This window comes from Daldinia vernicosa, assembly GCF_022497035.1.
Source record: "Daldinia vernicosa strain CBS 139.73 unplaced genomic scaffold F5Y00scaffold_73, whole genome shotgun sequence".
Classification (NCBI taxonomy): Eukaryota; Fungi; Ascomycota; class Sordariomycetes; order Xylariales; family Hypoxylaceae; genus Daldinia; species Daldinia vernicosa.
In genome coordinates, this window is record NW_025953989.1 from 72,872 (window position 1) to 85,473 (window position 12,602).

At 48.7% G+C, this 12,602-nt stretch overlaps 5 protein-coding genes across 5 annotated transcripts; 2 read left to right on the forward strand and 3 right to left on the reverse strand.

Moving 5' to 3' along the window:
* Window positions 1–20: 20 nt before the first annotated feature.
* F5Y00DRAFT_248544 (ATP synthase subunit C-domain-containing protein) lies at window positions 21–1,411 on the reverse strand. Its single transcript, XM_048009454.1, has 5 exons — window positions 1,175–1,411; window positions 1,079–1,113; window positions 927–1,018; window positions 550–858; window positions 21–492 (listed from the first exon to the last, which is right to left on the reverse strand). The coding sequence occupies exons 1-5, from the start codon at window positions 1,233–1,235 to the stop codon at window positions 384–386; spliced, it is 606 nt and encodes a 201-aa protein (XP_047860433.1). The 5' UTR covers window positions 1,236–1,411; the 3' UTR covers window positions 21–383.
* Window positions 1,412–1,575: 164 nt separating this feature from the next.
* Window positions 1,576–3,352, forward strand: F5Y00DRAFT_198384 (nucleic acid-binding protein). The gene has a single exon (XM_048005305.1). It carries the CDS (start codon window positions 1,832–1,834, stop codon window positions 3,020–3,022), a length of 1,191 nt encoding a protein of 396 aa, XP_047860434.1. The 5' UTR covers window positions 1,576–1,831; the 3' UTR covers window positions 3,023–3,352.
* Window positions 3,078–4,167, reverse strand: F5Y00DRAFT_198367 (uncharacterized protein). The gene is made up of 4 exons (XM_048005304.1): window positions 3,876–4,167; window positions 3,686–3,798; window positions 3,466–3,611; window positions 3,078–3,408 (listed from the first exon to the last, which is right to left on the reverse strand). Exons 2-4 carry the CDS (start codon window positions 3,739–3,741, stop codon window positions 3,134–3,136), a joined length of 477 nt encoding a protein of 158 aa, XP_047860435.1. The 5' UTR covers window positions 3,742–3,798; window positions 3,876–4,167; the 3' UTR covers window positions 3,078–3,133.
* Window positions 4,168–5,202: 1,035 nt separating this feature from the next.
* Window positions 5,203–9,775, reverse strand: F5Y00DRAFT_198357 (DNA/RNA polymerase). The gene is made up of 2 exons (XM_048005302.1): window positions 5,431–9,775; window positions 5,203–5,373 (listed from the first exon to the last, which is right to left on the reverse strand). Exons 1-2 carry the CDS (start codon window positions 9,688–9,690, stop codon window positions 5,323–5,325), a joined length of 4,311 nt encoding a protein of 1,436 aa, XP_047860436.1. The 5' UTR covers window positions 9,691–9,775; the 3' UTR covers window positions 5,203–5,322.
* A 596-nt stretch (window positions 9,776–10,371) lies between these two features.
* On the forward strand, window positions 10,372–12,543 carry F5Y00DRAFT_266507 (uncharacterized protein; the record flags this gene model as incomplete). Its single annotated transcript, XM_048011951.1, has 1 exon — window positions 10,372–12,543. One exon carries the CDS (start codon window positions 10,372–10,374, stop codon window positions 12,541–12,543), a length of 2,172 nt encoding a protein of 723 aa, XP_047860437.1.
* Between the last annotated feature and the right edge of the window lie 59 nt (window positions 12,544–12,602).

Here is a 12,602-nt window from a genome sequence, read left to right on the forward strand (position 1 = left end):
AAGGAAATACACTCTGCATGAGTATTGGATGTGCCCCGATATCTGATATATAGTACTTCTCTCTAGATTATTATAGTTCTAGCGAACCAGTAGCCACATTAATCCCACTCCAGTATAGCCTGGGATGGTTTGGCAAATGGTAGGTGCCGGTTCAATCTGTTCGAGGCTCTGGCCTCTTGTAGATTTTCGTGTGGAGTCTATTCCAGCAGCTCCTGATAAGCTGTGATCACGCTCGGTTGTCATAATAGTACATACAATAGTTCACAAATGGATAAACCCGTAACTTTCCCCAATTTGAAACCATCTTTCCGAACGCCAACAATCCTTGATCGATTGTGAATGCATCTCTTCTTACACTGTATTCCAACAATACATAATCGAGACTAGACCTCGCCAAAGTCGTTTGCCTTGCTGGACATGAGGAGACCGACGATCAAACCGAAGAGACCTAGGACGGAACTGAAGATTTCAATGACGAGGATTTTGACGAAACTAACAGCTTTTGTTAGCATACTACATGGCCGAGGGGGGGATGGAGCTGAGACATACAGAGAAGGGTCCGCAGCATCCGCTAGAGCAGCTCCACTGCCGTTGATGCCAACAGCAACACCGCAAACCAGGTTACATCCTCCTACCGTCACGCCAGCCCAGAACAAGGCGAAACCGGTATAATAACTGTTGGGGTCGAACACTTCGTCGGGGCCCGCGTAGCTGACCTTGGCAGAGAATACGATGGCCATGATGACACCGTAGATGGCAACGACTTCGCAGAAGATGATGGAGATTAAGTTCTTGGTTCGGATTCGAGGGGCCTTAACACCACCACCGAGGATGGAAGAACCCGTGATAAAGATACCCCTGGATATTTGTCAATCGTGATATGTTCGATTGGGATGATGATAGCTTGAGCTAGGGGCGTGCCGTACCATGCCGCGCCGACGACTGATAAACCAATGCAAAGCGCAATACCCAGATCCGCCCATACGTACGGCGATACCGTTTCGAGGAAAGCTCCGACCTAGACGAGAAGATAATTAGGATATGGTGTAATTATTTATTGCGTGTTTCCGAGACGAACGTTGAAGGATTCACCGCTACCGGTAAAGAGCATGTCTATAAACAGTCAGCCTCTCAATCTCAATCTCACGCTCTTCCGCGCGAATGTTTCACCTACACAGTCCAACAACTGTTATGAAAGAGGAGAGACCTCCAGCGCCGTACGTTAGAGCGCCCATATTTATGGAATTCGGATGCGAGTAGTTATTTGGGTAGTTCCGGGGTAGTTTTGGGATGGATGCGTCGACACAGCTCAGGGGGAGCTGATGAATGTTTAAGGAAAGTCGCGATTGACGTTTTTAGTAGGTAGGCTGCCTTTCTACGAGCTTGGAGAGCTTTGGGGGTTGCAGCCGCGCAGCCCGTTGCATCCCTGGAAACCTTACGGAATAGGTAGCGTCCGAGTTTAGGTCAGGTGGATCCCGGCCCGACTTAGCTCCGGCTTTTTAGACTTTGAATGCAATTAAACATAAATAAACCTAAATATTCTCTAATTCAATTAGAAATGATATTACGTGATCATTTACATATCACCCCGCCTTATCTGGAAAGTAAATGAGTCAATTCGATGGAGGGGCATTGGAATTCAAAAGCTTCAAAAATTTCATATCAAACCCCTCCATCTCCATTGTCACTTGACGCTAAAATCCCAGTTCTCAAAACCTTATTTCTCTGCGACCCTATCCGAGTCGCAGCTAAATAAAAGGTCATCAAGCTGTCACTACTTCGCGCTATTCGCCCTCTTTCACGAGGCATAATCTCTTTCCGGACTTTCACCATGGCCGCCCTTGATTCCCAGAAGCTAACTCCCACCGAGGAGGCTGAGGTTCAACAATGGATTACCACCTCGGAGCGGTTGAAGAGCTCGCCGTCGGACACGTCTATCCTTGAGAAGCTCAACTCTCACCTAACTTCCCGAACCACCCTTCTCGGTACCAAGCCCTCTAAGGCTGACGTCGCCATCTACGAGTCCCTAGCTCCTACCGTTAAGTCGTGGACCCCTGAGCAGCGAACCGGCGAACAAGGTCACCCCCATATCCTCCGCCACCTCGACTTTGTCCAGAACTCTGGCGTCTTTGGTCTGAATGTGAACGATCCGGACAAGATCAAGGTTGACCTTGACGAGATCCTCTACGTCAAGCCGCCCGTCGACGCCAAGGCCGAGAAGGAGCGCTTAAAGAAGGAGAAAGCCGCCGCCGCCGCTGCTGCTGAGACGTTAGTTGACCGAACCAAGGCAGCGGCCGACGCAGTCAAGGATGCAGTCGTCGAAGCCGGTAGCATGGCCGCTGCCGCAGTGGGCATTGCTACCGAGAAGCCTAAGAAGGAGAAGAAGGAGAAGGCTCCCAAACCCCAAAAGGCTCCGGCTGTTACTACGCCCCCGTCGCCCCACCTGATCGATCTCCGAGTAGGTCACATTCTGAAGGCCATCAAGCACCCGGAAGCCGACAGTCTGTTTGTTTCCACGATTGCCATGGGTGACAAGCCCGGAACCGAGGATACCACCGAGTACGAAGGCCAGGTCTGCCGGACTGTCTGCTCCGGTTTGAACGGGTTGATTCCTCTAGAAGAGATGCAAAACCGCAAGGTGGTTGTAGTCGCCAACCTGAAGCCCGTCAAGATGAGGGGAATTAAGTCATGCGCCATGGTCCTAGCTGCGTCGCCGAAGCTGAAGGAGGGCGAGGTGGACGATCACAAGGGACCCGTCGAGCTGGTTACTCCGCCTCCTGACGCGAAGACCGGTGAGCGCGTGTGCTTTGACGGATGGTTGGGCGAGCCCGAGGGTGTTCTCAACCCCAAGAAGAAGGTTTGGGAGACATTCCAGCCTGGATTCACTACAACGGACAACTTAGAAGTTGCCTTCGACGGTCGCCTGGTCAAGGAGGCTGGTAAGGAAGAAGTAGGAAAGCTAATTACGGCTAGTGGAGGCGTGTGCACAGTCCCAAGTTTAAAGGGGGCTACAGTACGATAATGGCGAAATTTACACAGTGGTCTAGAAATCAAAAAATTAAGCTGCATTGAAAAAGCTACAGACTACACTACATTTCTTTTCCCCTCAGTTCCTTAGATCTTCCTCGCATACTTAATTCTCAAGAGAAGTGGGCGTGTTCCACGGCGGGGTCTCGATTGTCTCGGATGTAATGGTAGGCGTACCAGCACATCCGGTCGTGTAAGTGATCCATTCAGTGGGGATAGGGCAAGGGTCGCAAGTCGGACACGCGCCGTTAGCTACATACGATGTTGACGTTGTCGGGCAGCAGTCCGTAGAGCATGGCACGGTGACGCTTGAGACCTTGATGTAGAGCGGGCAGATTGCATCTGTTGGCCTGGGTGCGCACGATAGGGTAGGGCAAGTAGCTAGGCATGTAATCAGTAACTTGCAGGTTAAATGCTATTGTGCAAGGAGGGACTTACAAGACTGGATCGTCCTGGTGTAAGTGTAGCACTCGTGAGTCTTGACCCAAGCAGTGGTATGCTCAAAGTCGTCCATCGTAGTTGAGCAGTGACCGGGGATCGTCGGGCTAGGTGCTTCTGCTACAGGGGATGCTACAGCTATATTGCTGTGATGTTTTAACATTTGTTAATTAACTTATGTTGTTGTCGAGATAGATGTTACGAGCAGGCGGTGACTTACCAGAGAGCCAACAGCGCGGCAGCTCCAGAGATGAGAGCTTGAGGTGAGAACAACATTGTTGAGATGTAATGATTTAGGTATGTAGATGAGTTTTGGTTGATGGGTTTGTTTAACTGTTTAACTAATAAGTCAATCTCATGATATTGTTGGTTGACGAGAAGAAGAGTCAAGCTTCTCTTTTTATACATACGCACGCACGTACACAAACACCCCATAAACACGAGCCTCGACGTCACTCCCCTTCTCCTATCCGTTGCCAAGAGGAATAAGAAGAGGAAGAAAAAAAAGCAAATCACAAGATCAAACCAGCCAAGGAGGCTTGGGAGGGGGCTGACATAAAGGGGAGCAGGACTCCGTTCGTCCCTTCCGCTTTCCTCGCTATTTCTCGAATGAGAAAGCTGTGACCGTCGCACGGGGAGATCCTGCTTTCCTGCTACCGTGGTTCGCCCCTTTTGTAGGTATTATATATATATCTTAGGTACCTGCCTCTATGTAAGGTATGCATCATACATTTATGTAAGTTATGTATTATGTACGCCTACCTACATACATACTAATACATAATAAATACATATAGTGAGGTCTATATGTATATATCCCTCACCGGCACCCGGACCCACGTACCGGGAAAAGCGGAAGAGATACATACCTACCTATGTAGAAGGGAAAAGGGAAAGAATAAAAAAAAATTAAAAAAAAGAGGCTAGAAGGGGGATAATTCTGCGATGGCTGAACCGCCTCACCTCAGCCCTACCTCGTATGTATGAGCTCACCGCATCTCGGTTCGGTCTAGGTTAGGGCGTCAGCGAATAAGACGCGGGGATGGCTGCATCTACATACATAGGCTGTCGTTTCCAGCTCTCCTCATTTCTTGGTCCGCATATGTTAAAGTGAGCGCATAGTCACAACACTCCTCATTTTCCTCTCTCCCCGCAAAACCACCCATGTACAATACATACATACATACCATACCTAGAAGTACATATCGAATGCGACGCATCTAAAAATATACTTCACACTAGTTATACGTACATACACGACCCCGGACATTTAAACCTACCTAGCTTCCTTTCGGCATTCTGGAATCTCACCGCGAAGATCCTATAGGCTAGTCTGGGGCCTCGCTTACCTCGTAGCTGCAGTGTGACAAACAAATAGCCTCAATGTTCTCTCGCCTCTCTGACGTTGCATTGCGTCCTACGCCGAGATACGGGTAAGAGAAGGGCTGCTGACTTCACCTCGCTCTTGTGTTTGGGAGTACACAGTAGTTCAAAATTTCGACTTTGGCAATTTCCAATATTTTCGATCGAGTTAACTGCTGCTAAATTTATACAACAAACATTGGAGTGGATGACTCGCTTTGTTCCCATCCGTCCTTGATTTGTTCCGTAGTCCATCCTCCTAGACTACCTCCTCCCGTGTAGGTACTATACAGATTGGTACAAGAGACTCGTATATACAATATAATGCCTTTATGTTCCCAGTCATCCTCTATACGCCACTAAGCACTTTTTCATCACCAAACGCCGCATGATGCATTCGCTCATAATGCAATAACCATCATCATAACGCCATCCATCTTCGAGCCGTCCTAAAAACTCGGACTCCTTACCGAGCTCGACCGAGCTTACCCAAGCTCATGAGAAGAAGTACTGGCTATCCCTAAGTCGTGTGACATCGAAATCGCCCTGAGAATACTGATTAGCCTAATGTTCATCTACCAAACCAGATGCTAGATAACTTACCTTTTCAGGGACCTCGGGGAAATCAAGCGGAAGCCACACGTTGATGAATGTAGGTTTAGTCTTTGCCTTTGCTTTCGCTGTTTTTTGGATGCTTCCGCTGAGCTCTTGTTCGAAGCGGCTGACGTTTACCCCATCTAGCAAATTATCCATCACTTCTTTCATCGAGGGATTCGTGTCCGACTCGGTAGCTTTATCGACCTTGGCCTTGACGGCCTTGACGGCCTTGACGGGTTTGACGGGTTCTGAAGCTAGTGCTAAATCGTCCTCTCCGTTTTCGTCGACTGTTTCCATTGCGCTGGCCAGTATCTCATTTACATCGGGAATGTCGCCTAATGTCATGCCTTCCATATCTTCTGCACTGTTTAGGGGCTGAGGGGCCGACATCTCTTCGAAGATGCTAGCGGGCGTCTGCATTTCCTGGCCTTTCTTGACCTCCTCGGGGTCTGAAGATGCCAATAATCGCATTCTCTCTCGCTCCTCGAGGAGTTCATCTTTCAAAGACAATTTCCTCTTCTTGCGAAGTGCAGCTATCTTATTTCCAACCTTACTATATCGTTCGACCTTAGATAGATAGATAGAACTTTTATATCGGGCTTTAAATTCGGATGCAAGGCGCCCGATGACATCTTCGCTGTGTATACGAATGAAACTGTCCCGGAGCACATCGTTCATAACATCAACATCGGCAGCGTGTGTCCAGAAGGAATCGTGCACGGCCGCAAATGAGAGACCACGCTCATCGCACTGCAACGCGGAGAGAAGCATGTGGCTGGCATCCAAAGAATGGATGAAATTGGGGGGGAAAGCCTGCAATTGCTTCCGTCGATTGACGGGATCCGAACTCTCGGGAACCTGCAGGGTAAGATCCTGCATCGAGGTACTGATCACACGAGTTCCGTTTTTGCGGTATGGTTGTACAATAGGCATGCGGAGCGGGGTGGTCCAGACGACTGTCGATCTGAATTGACCGAGAATCTCATCGGTAGTGCTCTTTGTAGTGGTCTTTCGCATACCTGTTGTCCTAGGCGGTGGCACTTCTCCCTTAGCAATTCGATCCATCTGCTCTGGGGTAAGCGCGCGACAGACTCTACCAGCGCACTCTCCGAGCCAGTATTGAATATTATGAGCTCCGCGAAACATAGTAGACAGAGCTCCAAACACCTTCGTAGCGACATAAGAAGCGAGAACAGCTACCGGGATGCCTGTTTCTTGTCGGATATTGGGATAAGCCGCATCGAGTTGTTTTTGTACTTGGGCTTTGGCGCCAACGAAGGTAACGCCGTACACATTGGTCATGACAGTTTGCTTCACCACTTTTCTTGTTATCTTGCCCTCAACCGCCTTCGCGATGACATTGTCCGAGTCCTCTAAATCCTTCGCGATACCTTCCTTTACTAGGTCGGCTACCGCAGAATACACATCTGCGGGGCGCTCTCCGGGTAATAGATTCACTTGTTGGGCACCCCAAATATCACCACCGAGAGCCGCATAATGCTGCAGTCCGTTACATGTACCGTCTTGGTGAACTGGGAGGTGAGATACGAATTTAGTAGGATCGGGAGACTCGAGAGCCGCCTTCAGTTCGAAAGAAGTCGCCAAGCATTGCCATGCGTCCTCGGCCTTGAGCCACCACCGCTTCCCCGTCAGAGGATTGGCGACAGAATCGTATATGTCGGCAAGGTGATCTGTCACGAACGCTTCTCGTTCCTTCAAACTCGCCTTGTCGTAGCCAAAAACATTTGCTAGGTGGATCTTAAGCCACCGTAATCCATTCTCACCAAGCTCCTTTCCCTTGGCAAAACGAAGCAAACCTCGAACATGATCTGCGCCCATATGGTTGAGATATGTCGGGATCGGATAAGCTCGGCCTCGGAAGTCCATGTTATGCGGGAAATAGAATGTCTGGTCTTTGAAAGCTCTGGCAATTTCAAATTGGAAATTCATGAAACAACGCTCGGAGTGTAGACCTGACTTTTCGTTCTCCGCAGCCTTCACGGCATTCAACCATTCCCGCCGCTGCAGGGGATCGTCGGATGCTTCTGGTTCTGGAGGTATGGGAATTTGGGGATCTAAAGGAGGAATGTTCGCTATCGGCTCGCCGCTGTTCCACGCTTCAAGCATCACATCGAAGACAGGTCTGTTAATTCGCCATCCTGTTCGACCAAGGACGTCTAAACCTTTGCTAACCTGCTCCATGTCTCCCCTCTGCACGGCTGCTTCGGCATACACCCTTTGGTCCTTCTCGCCGTTCTTGATTCGTACAAGTTGGGCAGGATACTCAACGAAGCCCCCTTTGTCAAATTTTGTCCAGGGTTCCGGCTCAACAAGCATGGGTAGGTGCCTAGCAAGGAAATCCGCAGGAGGCTCTCGCTTCAAAAGTTCGACCAAGAATTTGTTCGGCATGACTAGTCCAACCTTCTTTCCCTTTCTGTTTATTGTAGTATGAGCCATAGCGGGTTGCCGTTGGCTGACGAGAGCCTTCGTTTCAGGGTGCTCCCGGACCACATTCATTTTTGCGGTATCTATCAAAGCAGATAGTAGAGCAACGCCGACCTTGGTTCTAATTAACGTAGGCCACGACCTAACCTCGAAGAGAGACTCTTCCACGACATTGGATTCCGCCTCTGCGACATTAGATTCCGTCTTAACATGGGTTGTGCTGGGCGTCTCGGTTGGTGGCTGAGCTGTCGATGAGCTTGTTGCGCTCTTCTGTTTCAGCTTTAGCATGTTATTCCGGGTTTTAGCCTTACGTTTGGCTTCCTCTATGCGTTTCTGCCGTATCATTTGTCTAATATCCTCCTCTACTGCCTTGGAGATATGGCTGAGCAAAGTAGATAGCTGAATACCCCCGTCGATGCCTACAGATGACATGGCATTTATGACGCTTATAATTGTGACTGCGGATAGCCTCGCCGGTGTTGATTGCTTTAGGAAAGGGGAACATATGCAGCGATCCTGATCCGCATCGTTCTTTTTTTCACGGGTTTCTGCTACTTCGAATAGCTCAAATTCCTCCTCTAGCCTGCTTTCTAGGGCACATTGCCATTCGTATAGCTGGGAATTCAAGCCGCTCGTGGACAACGATGTGTTCAAGCCCATTTTCATAAGAGCCTGGTTTTCTTCTCTCCATCGGCTGATAGCGGCGTCAACACAATCATGCTCTAGCTGAGCCTGAATTTCCCGGCGCTCTGCGTACGACAGCTTCGAAAGATCCCGGCCCTCAACCTTGGAAAAGAAAGATAAGACGCCGCGTAGTGTCTTGAGGCCCAATCCTTTCTGATCTACGGCTAAAACTTCGGGCGTATCGCCTCTCTCCGCTTTCATCTCGGAGATGTTTACCGGTTCAGTTGAGCTAACTTCCGTGTCTAACAACTGTGATTCCTCATCTTGTAGCATAGGCCCCCAATCTTCCAGGAGATCAGAAGCGGGCTGGTAAATGCTGGCTATGATGCCGACGTCTTGCTGGGTCAAAATGTCATCTTCTGATAAAACTTGATATATGGCATCTCCAGGCATCAGATCCATGTATCGGGCCACAAGCCGCTCCAGTCGTGGCCCTTGGGTCGATAAGAGCGAAATCTTCAACATGCAAGCAACGGTCTCAGGTGTTTGAGGAAGACCTTTACCTCTAATATTTAGCTCGTACCATTTATGTAAAGACTGGGCCCATTCAGAGTCTGGTTGTTCAAAAGCTTTGTCGATGGCTGCGCGAAGGTATTGGTTGTGAAGCTCAGTCAGGGAAGCACCCTGTATGGCGCCGCTCTCACTAAGGCGAGTAATGACAAGAGCCGCTCTATCTAGCTTGCCGACTTGTAAGCAGGCATCAAAAACCGACATCATCTCGTCGACACCACCAGGTATGCCATGGATACTAATCCTAGAGCGAGGAAAAGGATCCTCTGCAGGTTTGAGGAGCAGTGGCGAAGAAGGGTCGAAGGGTCGTATATCGTATAAATGAGGAGGCGGAGATAGCGGATACATGTACTTTTCAGGGAGATGATCGTAAGGACTTTCACCTCGTATAGGGTCGTTTATAGCCGTAGCCAAAGACCTCTGAAAGATTGACCCATGAGTGTCCTGCGAGCTCTTTTTCCTCCTCGGTAACAATTCGACTCGGGTGGTTAAAAGTCTACGACTTGATGCATGGAGGGAATAGAGGGAATAGAGGGGCGGGTGTCTGGCAACTGATTGTGGCCGCCTCACTGCGCTGATTCGAGGTAAGGAAAGGCTCTGTCGAGCCGGAAGAGGTCGCGCAAGCATCGCGACGGTTTTGGGTATAGATATTTTGGAGGAGGGGAAAAAGAAAACCTATTCCCAACAGGCTCTTTTAAAAGCTGCCGAGAATTTTGCTGAACTATTATTATAACATGAAGTCTAAAGGAATAGGTGAAACCCGACAAGAGCGATTGATTGTATAGGTATGTATGAGTTTAATCTATGTAAGAAAAAAGACCCGAATCGAGGTCGAGTTTGAACGGGATGGTTAAATATTTCGGAGGCGAACTTTTTTTCATGAAGATCCAGCTCCGAAATTTTTGCCATTGAGAACGTATTTTTTTTTTTAGTCCCCCTCAGTTAGGCTTAGATAGAGTGATAAGTGCGATAAGAATTGATAGACATATGAATTGGTAGCTTCTAATTGGCTTGGAGATTATAGATGACCCACTTAACAAATCTAACAAGCAAAATTCGCCTCCATTAAAGCTACAGTACACGGTTATTGGATATCGCATGTCTGAATAAGGTCGCACTTTGAAGTCCCACTTTGGAACTTTAACATCTTAACTTTGCCGACTTTAAGTTTTATTCTAGGTCGGGTCACCTAGTTCCCCTTATATCAATACATCAATAGGTATAATTAAAATTATTGACCACCGGTAAAGAGTCTAGAATAAAAGGTCGGCACATATTTTATCACCTTTACGTCATCCAGCCGACGACATGGTAACTCGACATACAGTAGCCACAGTGGCCTGCTCTCACTGCCGTCTGGCTGCTTTAAAACTATTTGCTAATTCTACGAATGCTTTACCCGCTATAAGAACTAGCCCTTTACAATATCGACCACGACTAGTCACTAGGATACCAATTCGGTCATTCTCATCTCGATTATCTCAAAATGAGATCTCGAATAGCACCGTGTCGACTGAAGCAGACCAAGAAAGGGACGACACACTTGACGATCAGAGTCATGAGACCACCACTGGGAGTACGAGTCTAAATAGTACCCCTTGGTATCTTCAAGTCGAGCCTCCAAGACATGTGGCTACCATTGAGCCGCCGCCCTTACCGGAAGTTCCTTCGGAATCTCCAGAGATCATCGGCTCATTATTAAAATATGTTTCCGAGGAGTTGGGCCTTGACGAACTCGAACTATTAGATCTTAGGGAACTGGACCCCCCAGCAGCACTAGGTCCGAACCTTTTTATGCTGTTTGGCACAGCGCGGAGTGAGCGCCATCTCAACGTATCGTCTGGGAGGCTGTTACGATGGCTACGCGCTAAGCATCATATCTGGGCCCACGCCGATGGCTTGCTCGGACCAAATGAGCGCAAGACAAAGCTGCGCCGGAAAGCTAAGAAGGCAAAGCTCCTGGGAGGTGTTGAGGATACCGATGACGGTATTAGAACCGGCTGGATATGTGTTAATCTAGGGACCATAGGCTTTGGTAAGGAGGAGTCCGCAGTTGTTGCCGGCGATGGGCGTGTTGCTGGCTTCGGTGCCGCTCAAGATGGATCCACAATTGTCGTTCAGATTATGACAGAATCTCGAAGAGCCGAAATGGGCCTCGAAGCTTTATGGAAACGGAGTCTAGGCCAGCCCGTCGACAGCGTCGTAAAGTCGGAACATAAACCTGTAGAATCGGATCATAGGCCTATAAAGTCTGAGCATAGGCCTATAAAGTCTGAACATAGGCCCGTAAAACCGCAGCATAGGCGGCCAAAGTCAGATGTGAAGGACATGGAAGGCCTCCACCCATTGGAGAAGGCTATCCTAGCCAGTTCACGCCGAAATACAACCTCCGGAAACAATCCCTTCAACGACACGTCAAGGGGAACACCTTTTGAGCAGACACGATTTTATTCAACACAGCGGACGATCGGAGACGAAGCACCGGTGATCAAGTCACTGTCTAATATCGAATCGGAACATGCACTTGAGCAGAGTCTACAATTTGATGTCCATCAGAAATCCAATATTCTATCTCTGCTAGAAGCTCGGCTTGATCATCCATCTGTCATTTCTACTTCAGATGAAGGGCGATCCTTCTCAAAGTCTTTCCTTCGATTATCCCAGCTTGCATGCCAAGGGCTTCGTCCATCTGAAACCTGGGGGTTTCGCCTCGCAGTTCACACCAAGGCATGCGAGCTTGGCGTGGATAATTTCACTGAGTTCCCAAACGACGTACGGCAGCTATTTGAAGAAATGTGCCTTCATGGAATCATTTTCACGCGGCAGCAGTGTCTGCAGCTTTTGACGTGCATTTACAACTCGGATATCGGCGGATTTGATGAACAAACTAAATTAGCCCTACGACTCTTGAAAACGGTTCAGCAACGTGGACAGCCAGTCCTCGCCAGTGATATCATTGTCACTATTATCGAAGCAGCAGCTCGATCTTATAAACGATCCGCGTCTCAAGACTACGTAAAACTCATGGAGCGACTAGAAGACGTTTTGGTGCAAGCAGATTTATCCCAACTAGAAGAACCGCAGATCATGAGACTCATGAAAGCATACATCGAAATAGGTGATTGGAAAAGATTTCGGAACGTATGGGGCATACCTGCGAGACACCTACGGCCGCGTTCGGCAGCTATGTATATCCACGCCTATGATCTGGCATCCGCCACGGGTTCGCATGCTGTTTGCAGAGCGATGCTGAGATTGTGCTTTCAGGAGATGCTCTCAGAGAACCCGCCTGTGCTACCCCGTGGTATGGTGCTAGAGGGCATTAAAAAGTGCATCGATATAGCCGATAAAACCGCCCAGGAGATCTTCGAGGCCATACTGAAAAATCCCCACGCTCACGAAACTAGAAGAGGGAAAGAATTTGTCAGGCTTTTGAATAGCATTCATTTGATAAATATAACCAGTGGGCGACAAGCTTAAGGATGGGAGATGCACAATCTTGGAGTTAATATCGGCGTTGGAGCCTGCAAGTTAACTCG

What these genes read in the sequence shown, in the direction of transcription:
- F5Y00DRAFT_248544 (XM_048009454.1), bottom strand. Translation starts at nt 1,235, where the DNA reads ATGGGCGCTCTAACGTACGGCGCTGGAGGTCTCTCCTCTTTCATAACA. An exon ending in CATAACAGTTGTTGGACTGT is followed by an intron (nt 1,114 to 1,174) that starts GTAGGTGAAACA and finishes GACTGTTTATAG; the next exon opens with ACATGCTCTTTACCGGTAGC. An exon ending in GATGCTGCGGACCCTTCTCT is followed by an intron (nt 493 to 549) that starts GTATGTCTCAGC and finishes AAAAGCTGTTAG; the next exon opens with TTTCGTCAAAATCCTCGTCA.
- F5Y00DRAFT_198384 (XM_048005305.1), top strand. Translation starts at nt 1,832, where the DNA reads ATGGCCGCCCTTGATTCCCAGAAGCTAACTCCCACCGAGGAGGCTGAG.
- F5Y00DRAFT_198367 (XM_048005304.1), bottom strand. Translation starts at nt 3,741, where the DNA reads ATGTTGTTCTCACCTCAAGCTCTCATCTCTGGAGCTGCCGCGCTGTTG. An exon ending in GCCGCGCTGTTGGCTCTCTG is followed by an intron (nt 3,612 to 3,685) that starts GTAAGTCACCGC and finishes AAAACATCACAG; the next exon opens with CAATATAGCTGTAGCATCCC. An exon ending in CACCAGGACGATCCAGTCTT is followed by an intron (nt 3,409 to 3,465) that starts GTAAGTCCCTCC and finishes TTACATGCCTAG; the next exon opens with CTACTTGCCCTACCCTATCG.
- F5Y00DRAFT_198357 (XM_048005302.1), bottom strand. Translation starts at nt 9,690, where the DNA reads ATGCTTGCGCGACCTCTTCCGGCTCGACAGAGCCTTTCCTTACCTCGA. An exon ending in TCCCCGAGGTCCCTGAAAAG is followed by an intron (nt 5,374 to 5,430) that starts GTAAGTTATCTA and finishes CAGTATTCTCAG; the next exon opens with GGCGATTTCGATGTCACACG.